This window comes from Falco naumanni, chromosome 7 (genome assembly GCF_017639655.2).
Source record: "Falco naumanni isolate bFalNau1 chromosome 7, bFalNau1.pat, whole genome shotgun sequence".
NCBI classification, from domain to species: domain Eukaryota; kingdom Metazoa; phylum Chordata; class Aves; order Falconiformes; family Falconidae; genus Falco; species Falco naumanni.
The window spans coordinates 22,262,867-22,279,478 of NC_054060.1; the positions used below are offsets into that span (position 1 = coordinate 22,262,867).

Here is a 16,612-nt window from a genome sequence, read left to right on the forward strand (position 1 = left end):
GAATGCATTTTTAGATTCCTCAGTGTGTCTCAATTGATCCCTACCTGTATTTTGCATCCTTTTATATATAATGTCATCTGCTACCAGGTATTTTTAAAACTAGCTAAATGGACAAGCTGTTTTCTCTAGCTATGAGAGTTAGCAGGTCTTTTGAAGTGTTTTTTGTTAATTTTTTGATAGTGTAGGGGCATGAAGGATCATTTCTATAATGAACTTTTTCTCTCTTTCATTAAAGCTGGATATCTAAATATTGAGGCTTACTGAAAGCCATCAAAAGGTAGTTTTGTCTTTGAAGGTATAAATATTAAGTGTAAACGGAGTTTGCCAAAGAACTGAGACAGTATTTGATTAGTTTTATGTATAAATTCCTGAGAATATTTTTTTCTGTTTTACATTAAGGCACTAAAATTAACTGTGACTAGCAGGAAGATGTTTTAAAATTGTACTCAGGGATAAGAAAAGTAAACAGACAACAACTGGTTTTAGGGGGAAAGTGTGATGAAGTAATTTTGCAATGAAGCTTTGAAGTTCTAAATTTAGTATTAAAATGGTACTATCGTTTTTTCTTCAACAATATTACTGGTGCTTTGTGCCGTAGGAAATTCTTGTTTCTGAGCGGTGCTGTTATTCAGTTCTCAACACTGTTATTCATTCTTCAACACTGATGACTAGAAATGGAAATGAAAGCAAAATTCTTTGCGGTGCTTCCCTCTCCAGTGGAAATGCCACTTATGACATGATTTTCGCAACCGCTTTTAACACTGGCAACACTGTGTATTTAACAATGTGAATGTCTATGGTTCTGTTACAGTAAATTGGCTAGATCACAGCCGAACGTTTAGAGAACAAGGAGTCGATGAAAATGAAACACTACTGTTGAGACGAAAGTTTTTTTATTCAGACCAGAACGTAGATTCAAGAGATCCTGTTCAGCTTAATTTGCTTTATGTTCAGGTACAGTATGTAGACCAGAAGTATGGGTTCTACCTTGTCTGAGGAAACCTGTGCAGGTTAATGAGAAAAATTTTGTTGCTGATGATATGCTCCATCTTCCAGTTCTGGATGTCCTTTGATTTGGCTTTTTGTCTGTCCCTCCAAGAACTACACGATAGTACAGAGCCTTTGCTGATTCTTTTTAATCAAAAACTTTCAAGCCAATAATGGATACTCAGGCAAAAATCCATTGCCTTTCACATCCTGTTTCTTCAAAATTCATTAATGCCTTTAGTTTTCTAAGTTGTTCTTTTTAGTTCTTCTCCCCATTCTGTGATGGTTTCTCTGTAATTTAGAATCTCAGGTCAGTCATGCAACCAGCTTTCCGCTTCTCGTCTCTTTCTCTTCCACCTGATCACTGAGGGAGCTGCTTCTACACTCCCTTTCCAATCTTCATCCCAGACCGCGCACAAGGCAGGCATGCTTCCCGTTCAAAACAGACTGTATCACGTAACGTGGTGGGAGTGCACCTAGGCAGCTTCCCCATACTGTTAGAAGTGCTACACATGCCTTAGCAAAGCAAAGAGGTTTTATTCAGTAGACGCTATTTAACTGAAGGCTCCAGTGCAGCTGCCTGTAATGTAGTCTGAAAAAAGCAGGCTTTTAAACTCTTTGTTAAAGTTATTTTATTTTTTTTAAAGAACAAAACAAAACAAAAAACCCCAACCACAACCTTGAAGGTTTAATGGAATGTTCAGTTGTACTTGCAGCTGATTCAAATGGGATTGCTCTAAATTACACTGTAGAACTCTGAGGCAAAAGATAAAGGTGACATTGCTTGTAAGACCGCATTACATTTTTCAGGTATTTTTAGAAGACTGTATCACACTGAGCTGTTCTGCCACTTAGCTATTTCTTTCAGGCTACTGTTATGATAGTATGTGTTGATACTGCCTTGTGGTTTTTTGTCTATGGGTAGATGAGCCTTCTATTGCCACAGCTATAAAATCCATCATCTTGTATGACTGCTAAATTTAAACAAAAGGAAGGAAAATGCTGTTTGCTTTCTCCTGTTGCCATTTCTATAATAGTGATCTAGAGTTTACATACTAGTTATAAAGATCATTTTGCCTGCTATTATAAGGTGGTAAGATAAGAGCCTTTAGATGTGTGTATGTACACACACATATATATGTGTACATACATATAAGTGTACATATGGATGTTATATACACATACAGCAGGAAATGGGTGTCAAGTCCTCTTTTTGATGAAAGTTGTTGTGATTGTGGTTTCACTAAGTCTCTGTAGATATTCACCGGAAAATAATCTAGGCCTTTGTTTATTTTAGTAGTCATAAACACATCCAAAATGGAATAATAAAGACATTCAGACGGAAAAGTGTGTCGCCGGATGCTTGGGCCATGTTCAAGCTTTCAAGGAATTTGAGAGATGTAACGGTTACTGTGGATGTCTCTGACATGTCTTTGCTTACCCCCATAGGCTCGCGATGACATTCTGAATGGTTCCCATCCTGTCTCCTTTGAGAAGGCCTGCGAGTTTGGAGGCTTCCAAGCACAGATCCAGTTTGGACCTCATGTAGAACACAAACACAAACCTGGATTTTTAGAGTAAACACTTCTAAGTTCTAAATTTGGGTGGCCTCGTGTGTAACTAATATTGTCACAGACTAAGTGCATTTCAGTACTCCAGGCAGAGGTAATCAGATTCAGCATGTTTTCTGTAGCAGTCTCCCTGCGAAAGGAGCCTTATTGCACAAATTAGCAACACCAGCTGATGAGGGGAGCTTTGGCAGTGGCTCATTAGGCAGCACAGGGCGCCAGTTCCCCCTATGGTGCCAGTTTGGTCTGCAGCTGGTTTCCCCAACCACCTGGCAATGTGGGAGAACTGGGATTTTGTTCTTCCTTAGAGGCCTACTTCTGCCTGCATTTAGTAATGCCATGTGTGAATTAAGTGTACAACGGTACATTGTCACGATGTCTGATTTGCTAGGAAAGGACACGAATGTGTACAAAGATGCTTTGCCATTTGGATAAATTTAATATTGCTGTGTGTAGAGGTTAAATTTTCCAAATTTTTTAGTAGCATTAATCAATTGTTCAGATTCATCCCCTCGTGGCTTTGTGTTAATAGATATCTAAAATCATGCTCTTTTCAGACATGGACAGGAGTCCTGCTTACAAATTGGCCCATCCTTTAACCTTTATGTGACCTTTATTGTGATACCTTACTGCTATCAGCAGGGAAGTTTAGTTTGACTGAAGTTTAGATGTCCCATTTTTCTACCCATTCTGATTTTGGATTGGTTTGCCAGTAGTATGATTAACCAAGGTCTGGAGCCTGAGAAAAGGAATGTAGGAAGGTAAAAGAAAGCTATTTACTGCACAGTCCATGAAGCTTTGCTTACATATGAGGCTCACTGATACCTTAATGGGATGCACAAAACAGTGGGTGCGTATTTGGTTTCTGTCCTGTCTGGCCAAGTGCTCACTGCTGACTCTCATTTTTCCTTTATGAGCCCGTGTCTGGGGTTTGCTGTATCTCAGGGAATAACTTTAAAATGGTGGTTTGCTTTGGAATATGCAGTGCTGCAGCACTGGTGGTATGACACACTTTGCGTTTGAAAGATTTTGGTTATGCAAGCATGTGAACAAACATCCGCCAGATCCAGTCATCTATCCTTTGTACTGTTTGCTACTGACTGGCCCACAAACATTTCCGAACAGAGCTACTGATGTCTCTGAGGGTTACGGGGACCCAGTGTAATAGCTTCAGTCTACTCCTGGTTCTTATTCCCTGGAACTGTGAACAGTTACGCAACAGTCTTCCTCTGGGATTTGCCCATTGTCTGCTTCCCTTCTCCCTCCACTCACTCGTTCCTGCAGCAAACCATTAGGGTATTACCTCGTGACAAGCTGATGTTGTGTCATCTTAATGATTTCAAGAGTTAGGTGTTCCCAGCAGTAGTTGTTTTTAATTTTTAAAGCAATAATTCCCCACAAACTTAACCAGCAATTTTTGCAAACTGCTGTGCAGAGTTCAGTTGCTTAAATTTTTCTAGGTTTTTCCCAGGTGTTCTACTTGGTCTTCTCAGTGTAAGGAATTTTTTTCTTTTTTTCCTTTTTTTTTTTTATGCTCCCATATATTAGATGTGTTTTATGGTGGACTGAACCCGCTGGCTGGCTGATGTTTCTCCTTTTATGCAAAGCTAGATATTGCATTTAATAGATGTGCAATAGATATTGCAAAAAAGACTTCCACCACAGAATAAAGTCATCACACATATGAAGTGCATTATCTTTTTTTTTTAATCCTAATGGAAATGAAAGGCGTAAATAACTGAACTATATGTCAGAAGAATGTCACTCCAGTGGAAATCATTTAGAACTGGAATTCCAAAATTTAGAACCTTGTTATTTTCTGCAGGGAATCTCTGCTTTTTTTTCCCCCTTTTCTTCCCCTCCCCCCACACCCCACACACACCCCCACCCCATTTAAATGGTTTTTGACTGTATTAGGATCAAGCCCTGCAGGTCACTATCCTGGTGTGTAATCAGTTTCATAAAATTAGGGATTTCTGATCTAGAAGTGATTCTGTTTTGCCCTCTGTAGAGGAGCCTGCTCCAGAACTGTAAGTTCTTTGTTGTTGCTTTCTAATTTCAAGTGTACATGTTTATGATTTCTTTTTGTATGCATTTGGCTGTACATAGCCTTCATCACAGCCTTTTTATGGAAGCATGCTTTGGTTTTATGAGTCCACGCAAGTCAAGTACTCCTAAGTCATTATGAATAATATATATAAATGGTGTAGATAAATGCTGATTATTTTTTTTCTAGAAATGAGTCTCTTGTCCTTTCAGAAAAAAAAATGTTGGTTTTTTTTTCTTGAAAAAGATGGAGCTTTTTAAAAGTTTCATCCAACTATTTCCTAGATTTTGGTAGATGAACATTGATTCTTTTTAAGTATGAAAGTAGTTATGATTTATGTAAACTGTGTGCTGCAGCTCAATATGTGAAATACATTTCAGAGGTGTCCATTCGCTCACCACTGAAACCTGAACATGCTGCAGATTCCCTTAAGGAGAATCTGTCAGCTCATGCAGAAACCAGCATGTAACACAATAGCATTAGTAATCCATATCATTGTTTTGAAACAGCTTAGTTTGGTTTGCCATGTCTGCAAGATGTTTATAGAGAGAGATCTTTTGTGTCCTTTTTTGTCGTTGATAACTTATTCTTGGCACAGACAAAGATTATTGCCTACATCTTGTTAACGCTTTGGTATCGGTTGTTGGAATTTCCTTGAAGCTCATGCCAAAGTAAATTGTGAAAGCTCTCACACTATCAAATTGCAAATCGTCCTTTTTCATGCCCTTCCTCATACAGCTGAAGTTTTGCATTGTGCCTACAGAGGAACACTGTGTTTAAATTAGCTGAGAGAGGATCTAATGAAGAACTTGTACTGTTCATATGCAGATAGGAAAGGAGCACCTAAAGCCGCCCACCTCTGCTTTTTATTTCCAAGCATACTTGGTGACCAGTAAGCTCACTTATTTAATATAGCCTGTTTTATAGTCTTAAACTGCCTTTTTCAAGAACACTGGATATACCTTTATGCTAATGAAAAACAATAGTATGTTGGCACTCATGTATAATCTTCAGAACTGCAGGAACAAACTCACAGCTAATGAAGTTAAATAAACACTGCTTGCTATTAGATGCTTTTTTTAAACTGAGTTCGTTGTCCATTGTAATGATATATAATTAAAGAGATTAAAGAAGATGGTATATTCCAGGAGATTTTGCTAACTCCGTTAATCTGCTAAATAAAGTGAAACTATTGCTTGTTGTATTGTAAAGAAAATATCTTAGATTATAGGTGTAGCATTAAAGTAATTTCAGTCTGTTTACAACTAGCATTTTACTCTCTCAGTTGAGGTGATTACTTATCTATTGATTGAAAAATAAGGGAAGGTGATACAAGGAAAAAGCACCTGATCTAACTGGCAGCTACATGTGCAAGAGTATACCAAATGGTGCTTGGTGGACAAAGCTCAGATTTGTTTTCTTAACTCTTGGTGCTAAAGAAGGTCTGAATAATGTTTGCTCAGCAATGTCTTAGAGTGTATATTAGCTAACAAAGTAAGCAGGCATGCTTAAGAAGGTAATGGTCTTCATAGTTTATCTACATACAGATAGCTGAGAAAATTAACTCTGGTTAATAAAAGATGAGAGTTGGAAGTACATTGATTGCTATCATTTTTCTATATAAATCCATTTCCAGAACTAAATTGAGTTTAACTAGGTTTGGGGTTGGGTTTTTTGGTTGGTTTGGGTTGGGTTTTTGTTTTTCATTTGTTTTGAAAATTAATTTAGCCAAATTGGTTTGAACCTATAAAATTCTGTATAAAAGCACTATGTCTTTCAGAATAAAGGCACCAGCTTTTTAGGATAATAAACTGTATTCAGTTATTATCTACAAAGTTAATTTGGCTCTCCAGCCTTCCCTGTCCCATGATGTGCCTGTGTAAGTAAGTCCTGAGAAGAGATTTCATTATCATGTATTAGTGAGATGTAACTACCAGAGCATTGGAAGAAAGATTAGCAAGGACAGTTGTTCTTACTTTGATTTATAAAAGAACAAAACTGATTATCTCACTACTGAATAGTACTTTTGAAGAAAGCACAAAATCCTGATTTACTCTTTGGAGTTATTTTTAGTTGTTGTCTGCAATGGCAGGCTTTTGTGTTTTAAAATAAAACAAAAAAAAATCCCAGCCACAAACATCCATGCCCCCCTGCCCCCAACCCAAGAAACCCCCCACAGAACAGTTGAGCAATTTTTTAAAAAATCTTATTTTAAAAAATCCATCCTTCTTAAAACTTGTAACTTGCTATGATAGTTGGTAGTTCTAGCTTTCTGTGTTAGTAGTGTGCTTGCTTAAATCAAAATGAGGAGGAGACTCTCCAGTCATACTTTTTCTGTGATTCTTGATAGTCCAAAGCAGGGAGGATCCTTAGAAAACATATTTTTGAACTGTGGAAGTTTATTCAGGTTGAAAATGAACTGCTGAATATATTAAATAGTTTCATCAGAGTAGAGTGTCCCAGATAGGAAGGTGCAATCCGGAAAAGAACTGATGTTTGTTAAAGGGTGGTTGATATGTCTTCAAACTGAGGTGTTGTTTGGCTGAGATAAAAGGTTAATTTTGTTGTACAGTGAGGAAGTACAGCTGAGGTGTTTAAAGATTTTTTTTTCTGACTATATCATGGAGGCTGAGCTTGCTTAATTAACTTTGTATTCCGAGACCCTTAGTATTTCAGTGCTCCAGAAACTAGGACTGGTTATTTTTTACTTTTTTTTTTTTTTTGAGATACTGACTGGTATTAAGTGTCCACTTCAATGTCTTTGTGGTTTTTTGGTAAGATAGTAGTGTTCTAAAATTTCTTGGAAGACAGAGAGGAAGAACTTGGTCCTGCATGTCAGTAAATCAGAATGCTACTGGAAAGTAGAGCAGTGCCTGAACTCAGATGCAGAGCTGGCTCGAGTTTTGATGTCCCCTCCCTCCCCCAGATTGCACTGAGTGTGTTGGGGTTTAGATGTGAACCCCTCTGAGCTGCTGAGAGACATCATATAGGCTAAGAACAGAAGGAGTCCCAGCTATTACTTACTTTTGATGACTTTTCAAAATATGAAGAGGCATTAAGTAGGGATGTAACTGAAGTGGTTTTCTTCATTATGTAGCTATCCTCTTGCTCTCACCCAGCCAGAGTGTTTTGTGTCACTTGATAGGTATTTTATGCCCATTTTAGGAAGCTTGGGGGACTTAATGCCAATAAAGGAGCATGAAAAGAATCCCCACTTAAGACAGCACCATTAACTATGGATATTTTTTTTTCCCTAGCCTAAAAGAATTCCTGCCTAAAGAATACACCAAACAACGAGGGGCTGAAAAGAGAATATTTCAGGTAATTGTGAGGCTGAAAAAACAACTGTAGTTTCACTTCCTTTATGAGAAAAATACGAGCTTTCACAGGTGTATACTCTGTATATACTTGAATTATGTAACTATCAGAAAATCAAATGTAAAGAATCTGACAGCTTTTCTTTTCTTTCTTCAGCAGATGTATTGTCCTGATCCTTTTTTCTTCACTGATGATTATTCAGTGTACTTTGTTGAAGGGGAGAGAGTGAATATTCAGTATTCTTAAGACCTTTTTCTCTGTTACATTGAAATGTAAGGATGTGTATTTGTACTAAAGTAGAAGCACATTTAGGAAAACCAGTTTTAAATTCATGCCTTCATTATTCCAGCATGAGCTTCAAGTCATGTGGAGTTCTGCTAGCTAATTCTTGAGTTCAGTGATGTGTCTGGGAACCGCACAGTTGTAAAAGACTGAAGCAGTTGAGTATAAAATGTACCGATGTACTGGAAGTGGTCTCGAAGTCTGAGTACAGTAGATGCACTAAATATCTGTGCCTACTGAAACACAAGTTTGGCAATACAATAGTAGTTGAAAAATTCTGAGGTTAACAGCTGAAATCCAGTCGTATGGTGTGGGGAAGGGACATACCAGTGATCTGTCTTCTCAGCTTGGGAGATAGGTTGAAGAGCAGGAACAGGTCACATACTTTCCTATGTCTGTTGCAATCCTAGTCTAGGAATTCTGGAGCTCAGTAAATCTGTTCTAACTGGAGCTTCCTTGTAGGTGAATATGTCTGACTCTTTACCATGTAGCTGTAGCTGGTGGCAGTGATGTTGCAGTTAAAGTGAAAAAAAGATTGATTCACTTCTGAGCATTGCGGTCATGCTGTTCACAGAACGTGATTTTTGCCTGTGTCAAATACAACGTATAAGTCGTTTCAATCATTACATGCTTCGGTGCATGGACAAAAAGTTCATCAGTGAGGGCATTGAAACTGGCGAAGACAGAACAGCAAGGTAGAATATGCAGGCTGTCTTCTTGGAAAAAAATCAGCTCTTTCCCTGAGTTATAAAGTTGTTGAGTTTGACAGGTGATTTTTGCTAAATATTCCATCTGCAATGATTGTATCTGGGCTCCTTGCTCTTTCAGGACCCTGACTGTGTTCTCTGTCTATGTCCTTGGGATGCAAAAGGGGTTTTGGAGTTGCGGTTGCTCCTCCCAGTGCTCCTCCGTGGAACACTGTCAAGATGGTAACTGAAACGAGTGGGAAGCGTTTCCCATGTTCTTGGTGCTCCCTCTGCTGCCATCAGTCAGCATGAAAGGGGTGGCAGCCAGCGGTTGGAGTGTGAGGGGAAGATGCGCTGGGGTAGGGAATCCCACAAATAGTATTTCCATAGGGTTTTCAGCAGAACGGTCTGGGGTAGGAGAGCAGATGCCAAATACATAATATCGGTAGTTGTCATTAGTTACAGGTAATAAAGTTTACTAATGAGTAAATTCTTTAAATAATAAAGAGAAATTGAGTGATGAGACATGCCTAGATGGGTATTTCAGAAAGAACTGGAAAAAAAAATTGAAAAAAATCATAGAGAAATCATTGCTTCTTCCTCACCTGTAGAATTATTTTCATGTAATGGAAAACATTGAGGATAACGGTGCAGCTGGCAAAAAAATAGCCAGTTGGAAGTACCTACAGGAGATGACAAATGGTCAATTACAAGGCTTGAGGGTCTCACGAATCAAAAGTTTTGGGCACAAAGCAGGAATAAATAGTCTGTTCCTGGAAAAACACATGGGTGCTGGGACTTCTAAATGATTTTTGAAAGCTGAGTAAAGAGGTGTTAATTGTATGAAACATAATGGTGTCAAATAGCAGCAATACCTAGAATCTTTAACTGATTCAGAAGTGCTTTAAATGTGCTTGATCAGAGGCACAGATAGAATGGATGATGGTCAGAAGAGTCTTCCATTTGCACAGGTTGTGTATGCTCTCCAATGTGAGGAATTACAGGACACAGTCTTGCTAACATTTCTAGCCACTATTTTTTCAAATATTAATAATTGTAATGAATATTAACTAAGCATCCTTAAACAGATAGACACACCCTTTTTTTTGTTACCAGAAAGCATTGTTTCTGCCTAAGTGATGCTGAGCTCTCATTACAGGAGCACAAAAACTGTGGTGAGATGACTGAAATAGAAGCCAAAGTGAAGTATGTGAAACTAGCCCGTTCTCTGCGGACCTACGGAGTGTCGTTTTTTCTTGTTAAGGTAATGTAGATCTTGCTGTGACCGTATTGTGGGGTTGGTTATATATTACCTCAGATTCCGCACTGAGTGGGTCTGTCTGAAAGCAGCATTTGGAAAAACATGTAAATTACCATGTGGGACAGAATTATAATCTTAGTTTAGATCCTTGTCATACTGCTTCCAGAAAGGAAGTTGAGTTTGTCATGATTTAATTTCTTTACATTGACATGTCTTCTTTTTTCTTTTGATTACTGACAAAGTACTGTCTTCACAAAAACATTCACAAAGAACTCCTAAGTGGTTCCTGTTTAGAAGTTTAATGGTGATGTGGATTGCATGCTGAAAAATTGCATCTGAAAAGCAACTTCATCAGCTGTGTGATTAATTTCTCTTAATCCTTACAATAAAACAAGTCATGGTCTTAAGGTTGTTGGCACAGTTTGGTGCCAAGATACTGACATTCCACTGTGAAAACTAGACTGAAGCGTTAGTGCCTGAGTATTCAGTAAGCACTGACATAGAATGGAAAGGGTGCTAAATTTGGGGATACATTTTCATTTTTAGGTTCCCACCATTATAGAATCTTTGTATTGATTATCAGTAGGTTGCCTTTTCCTGAAGTACTCAGTCATCCACAAATTCTAATGAAGTGGATAGAAGGGGAAAATAGAATGAAAAATATGCAGAGGATAATTCTATTAATACAGTACACTTTGAAAGAATTACCTTGTCTTGCTTCCTTTAAGGGAATGTCTTGTTAGGCACCGTTAACGGTGAAAGGAGTCTCAACTCTCCAACAGAGCTGTTGGGCTAAGTTGTGTATTAGAAACATTACTAAAGTTATGGTGCGCAATTTTCATAACTAAAACATTAATACTGACAAGACTGCATGTTTAAAACAAGCTGCTAATTCACTGGGAATTTCTTAACACAATGTGGCTGACCTGTATGGTAAAAGGTAAAAGTATTTTTTTGTATTTTTTATTAGTGCCTTGCTTTTTTTTTTTGTCATAGCTTAATGCAAACAGTAACCATGAATCAAGTAACCATGTCATAAAACCTCTGCCCTACATAGATTCAGGGGAATGGGACATATGGATTCATTTCTGGTTTATGATGGATTTTATGTACCAAATTGTTAGCCTGGGCCTATGCTCTGCGACCTTGGGAAGCTAAGGAGGCAGAATGCCCAGTAAGTAAGGAGACATCAGCTGGCAGCATGCAGATTGACTCTGCCCCCTTTCTTGTGATATTTGCATAGGCTAGGATGTTCTTGGGGATTGAAAGTAACTAAGATTTCAAATCCAAAATATGGGACAGATTATGGCTGATTGTACCTATTTGTCAGCCCCAGTGGGCCTTTCTTTCCTTAACTTCTCCAGAAATTTTATAGAGAAACAGTGAGGGCAGCCTAACTTCTGAGTCTTCCTGGTGCCAGTTTCCAATTCAGCTTCTCTAATACAGTTTTACAGGAGAAGTCTTGTGTCTAGGAGGACTGGCATCATGGGGATTTTTAAGTAACTTCCAAAGAGTTGATACCACAGTCTCTAAAATGCTCCATTTTCCTGGAGGAGGGAGAAGGGAGTGTCTTTTGAACTGCATAGTAAAGACCAGAGCTTCTTAATGTTAATGCATTGCTTCAGAATCGGTCTGTGACCAAACAAATGGAGCCTGAGCTTTAAATTGTCCTTCTCTACGGACCAGTTGCTTCCCTTTGTCAGTATACTCACTCACGCTTTTCCTTTCTGCTATAGCAAGCGCTGTTTGAATGAAAAACAATCTTTCACACTCATTATAGGAAAAGATGAAAGGCAAAAACAAGCTGGTTCCTCGTTTGCTGGGTGTCACCAAAGACTCAGTGATGCGTGTGGATGAGAAGACCAAGGAAGTGTTGCAGGAATGGCCACTGACAACTGTGAAACGCTGGGCTGCCTCACCTAAAAGCTTCACTCTGGTAATCTTTCTGACTATATGCAGAAGGAGAGGGCTCTATGTGCCAAGGAGAAAGGAAGATGGACTTAGGACAGTTTCTTTCATGTAACTTGCTCTATTTGTAATTTTCTAGCATTATATAGAGCCACTGAGTCTGAAACTAATAAACTAGCCCATATTGGTGTCTGGGGTCAGTTTGTATTTTGACGTTTCTAGACAGACTAGTTTCCCAAAAGTACTCTTTAAATCTTTTCAAAAAACACTGTTTAAAGCTGTTCTGTGCCTAACCTCTAAAACAGTTCAGGAAGCATCATTATTCACATCTGCTTACACCCTTATGGTGCTTGCCATTCATAACCACTTTGTGACTTGCAAGATAGAAACATAAACAAAGCTACATAGTTCAATTACATACTTGATAACTATGGATTTAAAGAACTTTCATGAATGTGATGTTTTGTTAATTATTTGGTCCATAAGAGACCACTGCAGCAAGAGAATTTTGGATATGAAAAGGTTGTTTAAAGCGGTGGAGCAAGAGGCAGTGGCTAGAAAATTATATTCACTTTAATCGTGTGCATCTAATTTCCAATTGCATGGGTGATTATGCTTTAGAATAAAATTCTAAAGACTTTTCTCCATCCTTCAGTGACTGAATCTGATAAAGTCAGACTAAGTATCTCTTAGTCCTCAGGAATTTCAATATATTAAACATCTGTGAATAAGCTGCAATAAAAGCATCCTTCCTCTCTCCTCCCTCATCCCCCACCCACCCCCACCCCACCCCCCATAGAGACTGACTTGGAGCGGTTCCTTTTACTGTTGGGTATAATAAAATGTCTATGCAAACAACTTAAAATTTGAATTCTTTCACTCGTATTTCCTACTGTTTCTTCATTTACTTACTTTACATTTTCAAACAGGTTTTTTTCATTTCTTCCTCTTTTCCTTTAGGATTTTGGTGAATATCAGGAAAGCTATTACTCAGTACAGACCACTGAAGGAGAACAGATCTCTCAGTTAATTGCAGGTTACATTGATATCATCCTAAAGAAGGTATAGTACTGAGATGACATATAGTAAAAATGCAGTAAGAATCACTGTACAGCAATACAAAAGCTCAAATGGGTGCAAGCTGCAGTTTTCTTTCATAAAGTCAGTGTTGTGTCTTATGTTTTGATGTTATTTATTTTTACTTTTAAGTAATAGAAGCTCTTTGTTTAATTTAAGGAGTGCTTCTGGAAGGTATCAAGGCTCTTAACTATAGTGGTAGTATGAGTCAGGCTCGGTACAGCCTGTTTTTCTGTCTGGAAGGTGAAGTGCTGACTATAAGTGTATATCCAGAGAAGAGTCCAAAACTTCAACTATGGATTTCGAGCTATGGACTGAAGTAGTGCATCAGGTGTGAAGGAAGGATCCCCTGGAAGCTGCATTTAAAACCACATTAAGGACTACACAATAGTTGTTCAGCAGCTCTGTATATAATGCATCAAAGCTGAGAAAAAGGTTTTGGCAAAACTAAAAAAAAACCCACAACAAATGAAAACAAACAAAATAAACTCCATTACATTGCATTAAAATATTGTGATCAGTAAAGCAAAGTATTACCTCTCAGTTGTGCAGAGTGGGATAAAATAAGTGTTTGTGAAGAGACCAGACTGTCTTGAAACTTGGTCTTATGAAGCGTGCCTGGCAGGAGAGAGGAGAGGCTGATACGCGTCTTCAGCATTCAAAATATTCACAACTAAACAAGTGCAACAGCAAAAAATACCAGTTTTGCTAACAAACATGGAGCTGAATAGTCCTACTCTAAGCATGTTGTATAGAAAAGTGAGGTGTTTCAAATAGCACTGGATGCTCCTTGACAAATTTTTACTTTATTAAGGTTCAACTAAACTACATCATTATCTGCTGTAATAGATTTTAATAGTAGAGAAATGACAGAAAGCTAAGCAGCTCAGGAGATTTTATTGCCCTTGATCATGTGAACAGTGTAGGATGTAACATCAAGTGTTATGAAATCAGAGGTTGAGGAGGATTGCCAGAATTCATCACAGTATATGCCTTTTTCTCTGAGGCTGTCAGTCTCAGATTAATAAATGTTAAGTAAACTCTAGATTTCTATATATGGTTTAAAACTTGATTCTAGCTCTTAAGTTTCAGAAGTGGCTTTGCTCTTTAGTGCCAAACAAAAGAAGCCTTTCTGTCTTGATAGAATACAGATGTGCATATTTCCACTCCCTTCCAGTCCTCTGAGTTCTTCTTTACAATCTGCTGACACAGCCAGTTTTAAAATGAATGAATTGGGATCAGGTTAAGTAATAAACACCCTTGATGCTTCATGATGCATATGAGAAGCATGTAGTTTCCAGTTACTGAGCCCAAGTTATTTCTGTGATGCATGCCTCAGAGTATGGTTTATCACTCTCAGTTGCATAATGTTAATTCTTGGTGTGTTTTAGACTGTTCCAACTCATTTGCTCTGGTGTGGTGGATTGGTGGCACTTTTTTTTTTCCTGATTAAGTATTATTGGTGCAACACCCCCCAGACCCTCTTGTCCTGCAATTTTAGTAGTAGGTCATTTATCAGTTGACAGGGAACCCTGAACTTGAGTAACTTTTAATTTGTTTTTAATCCAGATTTTTTTCTTTTACTTCACAATAATATGGAAATAAGGCACAATCTCAAGTAGAAATAGGCACTTTCATTTCATACATAAACTATAATAGTAAGAACTTCTTTGGAGAAAGTGGCGGAGGGGGGGGGGAGGAGGCTGTATGGATGTGCATGAGGAGTTCCCATTAAATGTACCCAAGGTCACAGTGGATGTTCCTCTACTTACATGTATATATTCAGACTACACATCACTTGACAAGGTGGAAGCAGGCAGTATCTTCACACCAGGTCACAAGCAGAAACAGACTGTTTTTACAAAGCTCTACTTCTATGACTTACAGTAGTTTCCTGTTGTTTGTAGTGGTTTAGACTTAATCCCCTTGTGTATATTTATCTCCCTTATACCACTATAAAACAACTGCCTCAAAAAGTCAGATGTGCAGACTGTCCAGAATTTTGAAGTAACTATGGTAAAATAACTTGGATACAGTATTAAGTGAATCATTTTTACTGTGATATGTATTTCCTAGTGGTAGATAGCACCATGTAGTAACGTTTCAGGATGCTAAATATGACTTGTAGCTGAGTTCTAGTTATCTGAGTCAGTCTGATGTTACTGAGTTAGAATAGAATGGGAAAGAGGATGGTATATGTCCTATTTCTGCTGGGATTTGCAGTTGTTGCATATCACTCAGTCCTCAAAACGGTTTTATTTTCTGTGAGAAAAGACAGTATCTCAGCACTTTCTTTATACCTCTGCTCAAAAAGGCACCAGTAGGCTTTTTTTCCTTTATGCACTTAATCTGCCAGGGTTTAGAACCTGGTCTGTTAGATGCTGAATGGCACCTCTTCTGAGATGGAGATTATATTGTCACACACTGCCAGAAAGCATGGTGTTCAGCGCTGGACAAGACTCTGCAGATTATTTGACTAGGTTTCTGATAAATGGCAAGGAAATAATGGAGAGAAAGCCAAAAACAACAGACATTGTTTAACTTTTTCTTTTCTTCACTCCCCTGCTCCAGAAACAAAGTAAAGATAGATTTGGCCTTGAAGGTGATGAGGAATCAACCATGCTGGAAGAATCTGTTTCACCTAAGAAGTGAGTGTATACAACAGGAGGAAATGCTCTTTTTTTAAGTAACACTTTCAGCTGTGGCAGCTTTTTTCAAATGAAATAGTATAGTTATTACTGTTAAAGCATTATTTTCTACAGGGTTTTTCAATAGAAGGAAGTGCTATCCCTAAGGAATTCGGCAGGCTTCTAGCTTCATTGGAGGATTGAAGAGCAGTGTTGCAAAATTGTTAAGGCAACCAGCAGTGGTACCAGTTTGTGGTAAATTGGTCCTTGAACGAAGGAACTCAGGCTGTGATTCAGTAAAATGCAGGGGGGGAAGTAACAATGCAGAGCTGAACACGTTGTATCAGATTTTTGATCTTCATGCAAACACCTAGGATTTACAAGGTTTTAGTTTCTTGTGTCTGCTAGGTCCGTGGTGTCTGGTAAGTTTGATTTCTGTCAGTTTAATAGTACACGGTGTTGTGGACAGAGTTCACCAAACCACTCGAGACAAAACAGTCAGGGGTGTGCTGTGGGTAGAGGTGAGGTGTCGGTACTGGTATGTCAGGCTGTGCTTCTGATGGAGTAGAACTGTAAAGCTGGCCATGCTCTCGAAAAGGAATACTAAATCTTTCCTTGCAGTGAAGGAATAGAAATAGGCTTGTGACGCCATAAGCTGTAACGAGCCTCTCCAGTGTCCTCTTGGAACTCTGCGGATGGCAGTCAGCAGTGTGTATGTGAACAGTCTATTTGATTTATTGTTAAACATATGGTTTATAGGAGATAGACTTGTTAGGTATTTAATATGGCCTTATGTGAAATTTCAACTTTTGACAGATCACACATTTTCAGATGTGCTTTCTTTTGACGTT

The 16,612-nt window shown here is 38.3% G+C and overlaps 1 protein-coding gene across 6 annotated transcripts in view; it reads left to right on the forward strand.

Moving 5' to 3' along the window:
- The window catches only part of TLN2 (talin 2), a 206,463-nt gene that overhangs the window by 92,913 nt on the left and 96,938 nt on the right, over nucleotides 1–16,612 (forward strand). For all 6 annotated transcript variants that reach the window (XM_040602224.1, XM_040602223.1, XM_040602228.1 and 3 more), the window contains 7 exons: nucleotides 812–954; nucleotides 2,437–2,564; nucleotides 7,860–7,923; nucleotides 10,048–10,152; nucleotides 11,930–12,085; nucleotides 13,018–13,119; nucleotides 15,706–15,782. In XM_040602224.1, the coding sequence (XP_040458158.1) occupies nucleotides 812–954; nucleotides 2,437–2,564; nucleotides 7,860–7,923; nucleotides 10,048–10,152; nucleotides 11,930–12,085; nucleotides 13,018–13,119; nucleotides 15,706–15,782 (775 nt within the window). The remainder of the gene's footprint in view (nucleotides 1–811; nucleotides 955–2,436; nucleotides 2,565–7,859; nucleotides 7,924–10,047; nucleotides 10,153–11,929; nucleotides 12,086–13,017; nucleotides 13,120–15,705; nucleotides 15,783–16,612) is intronic.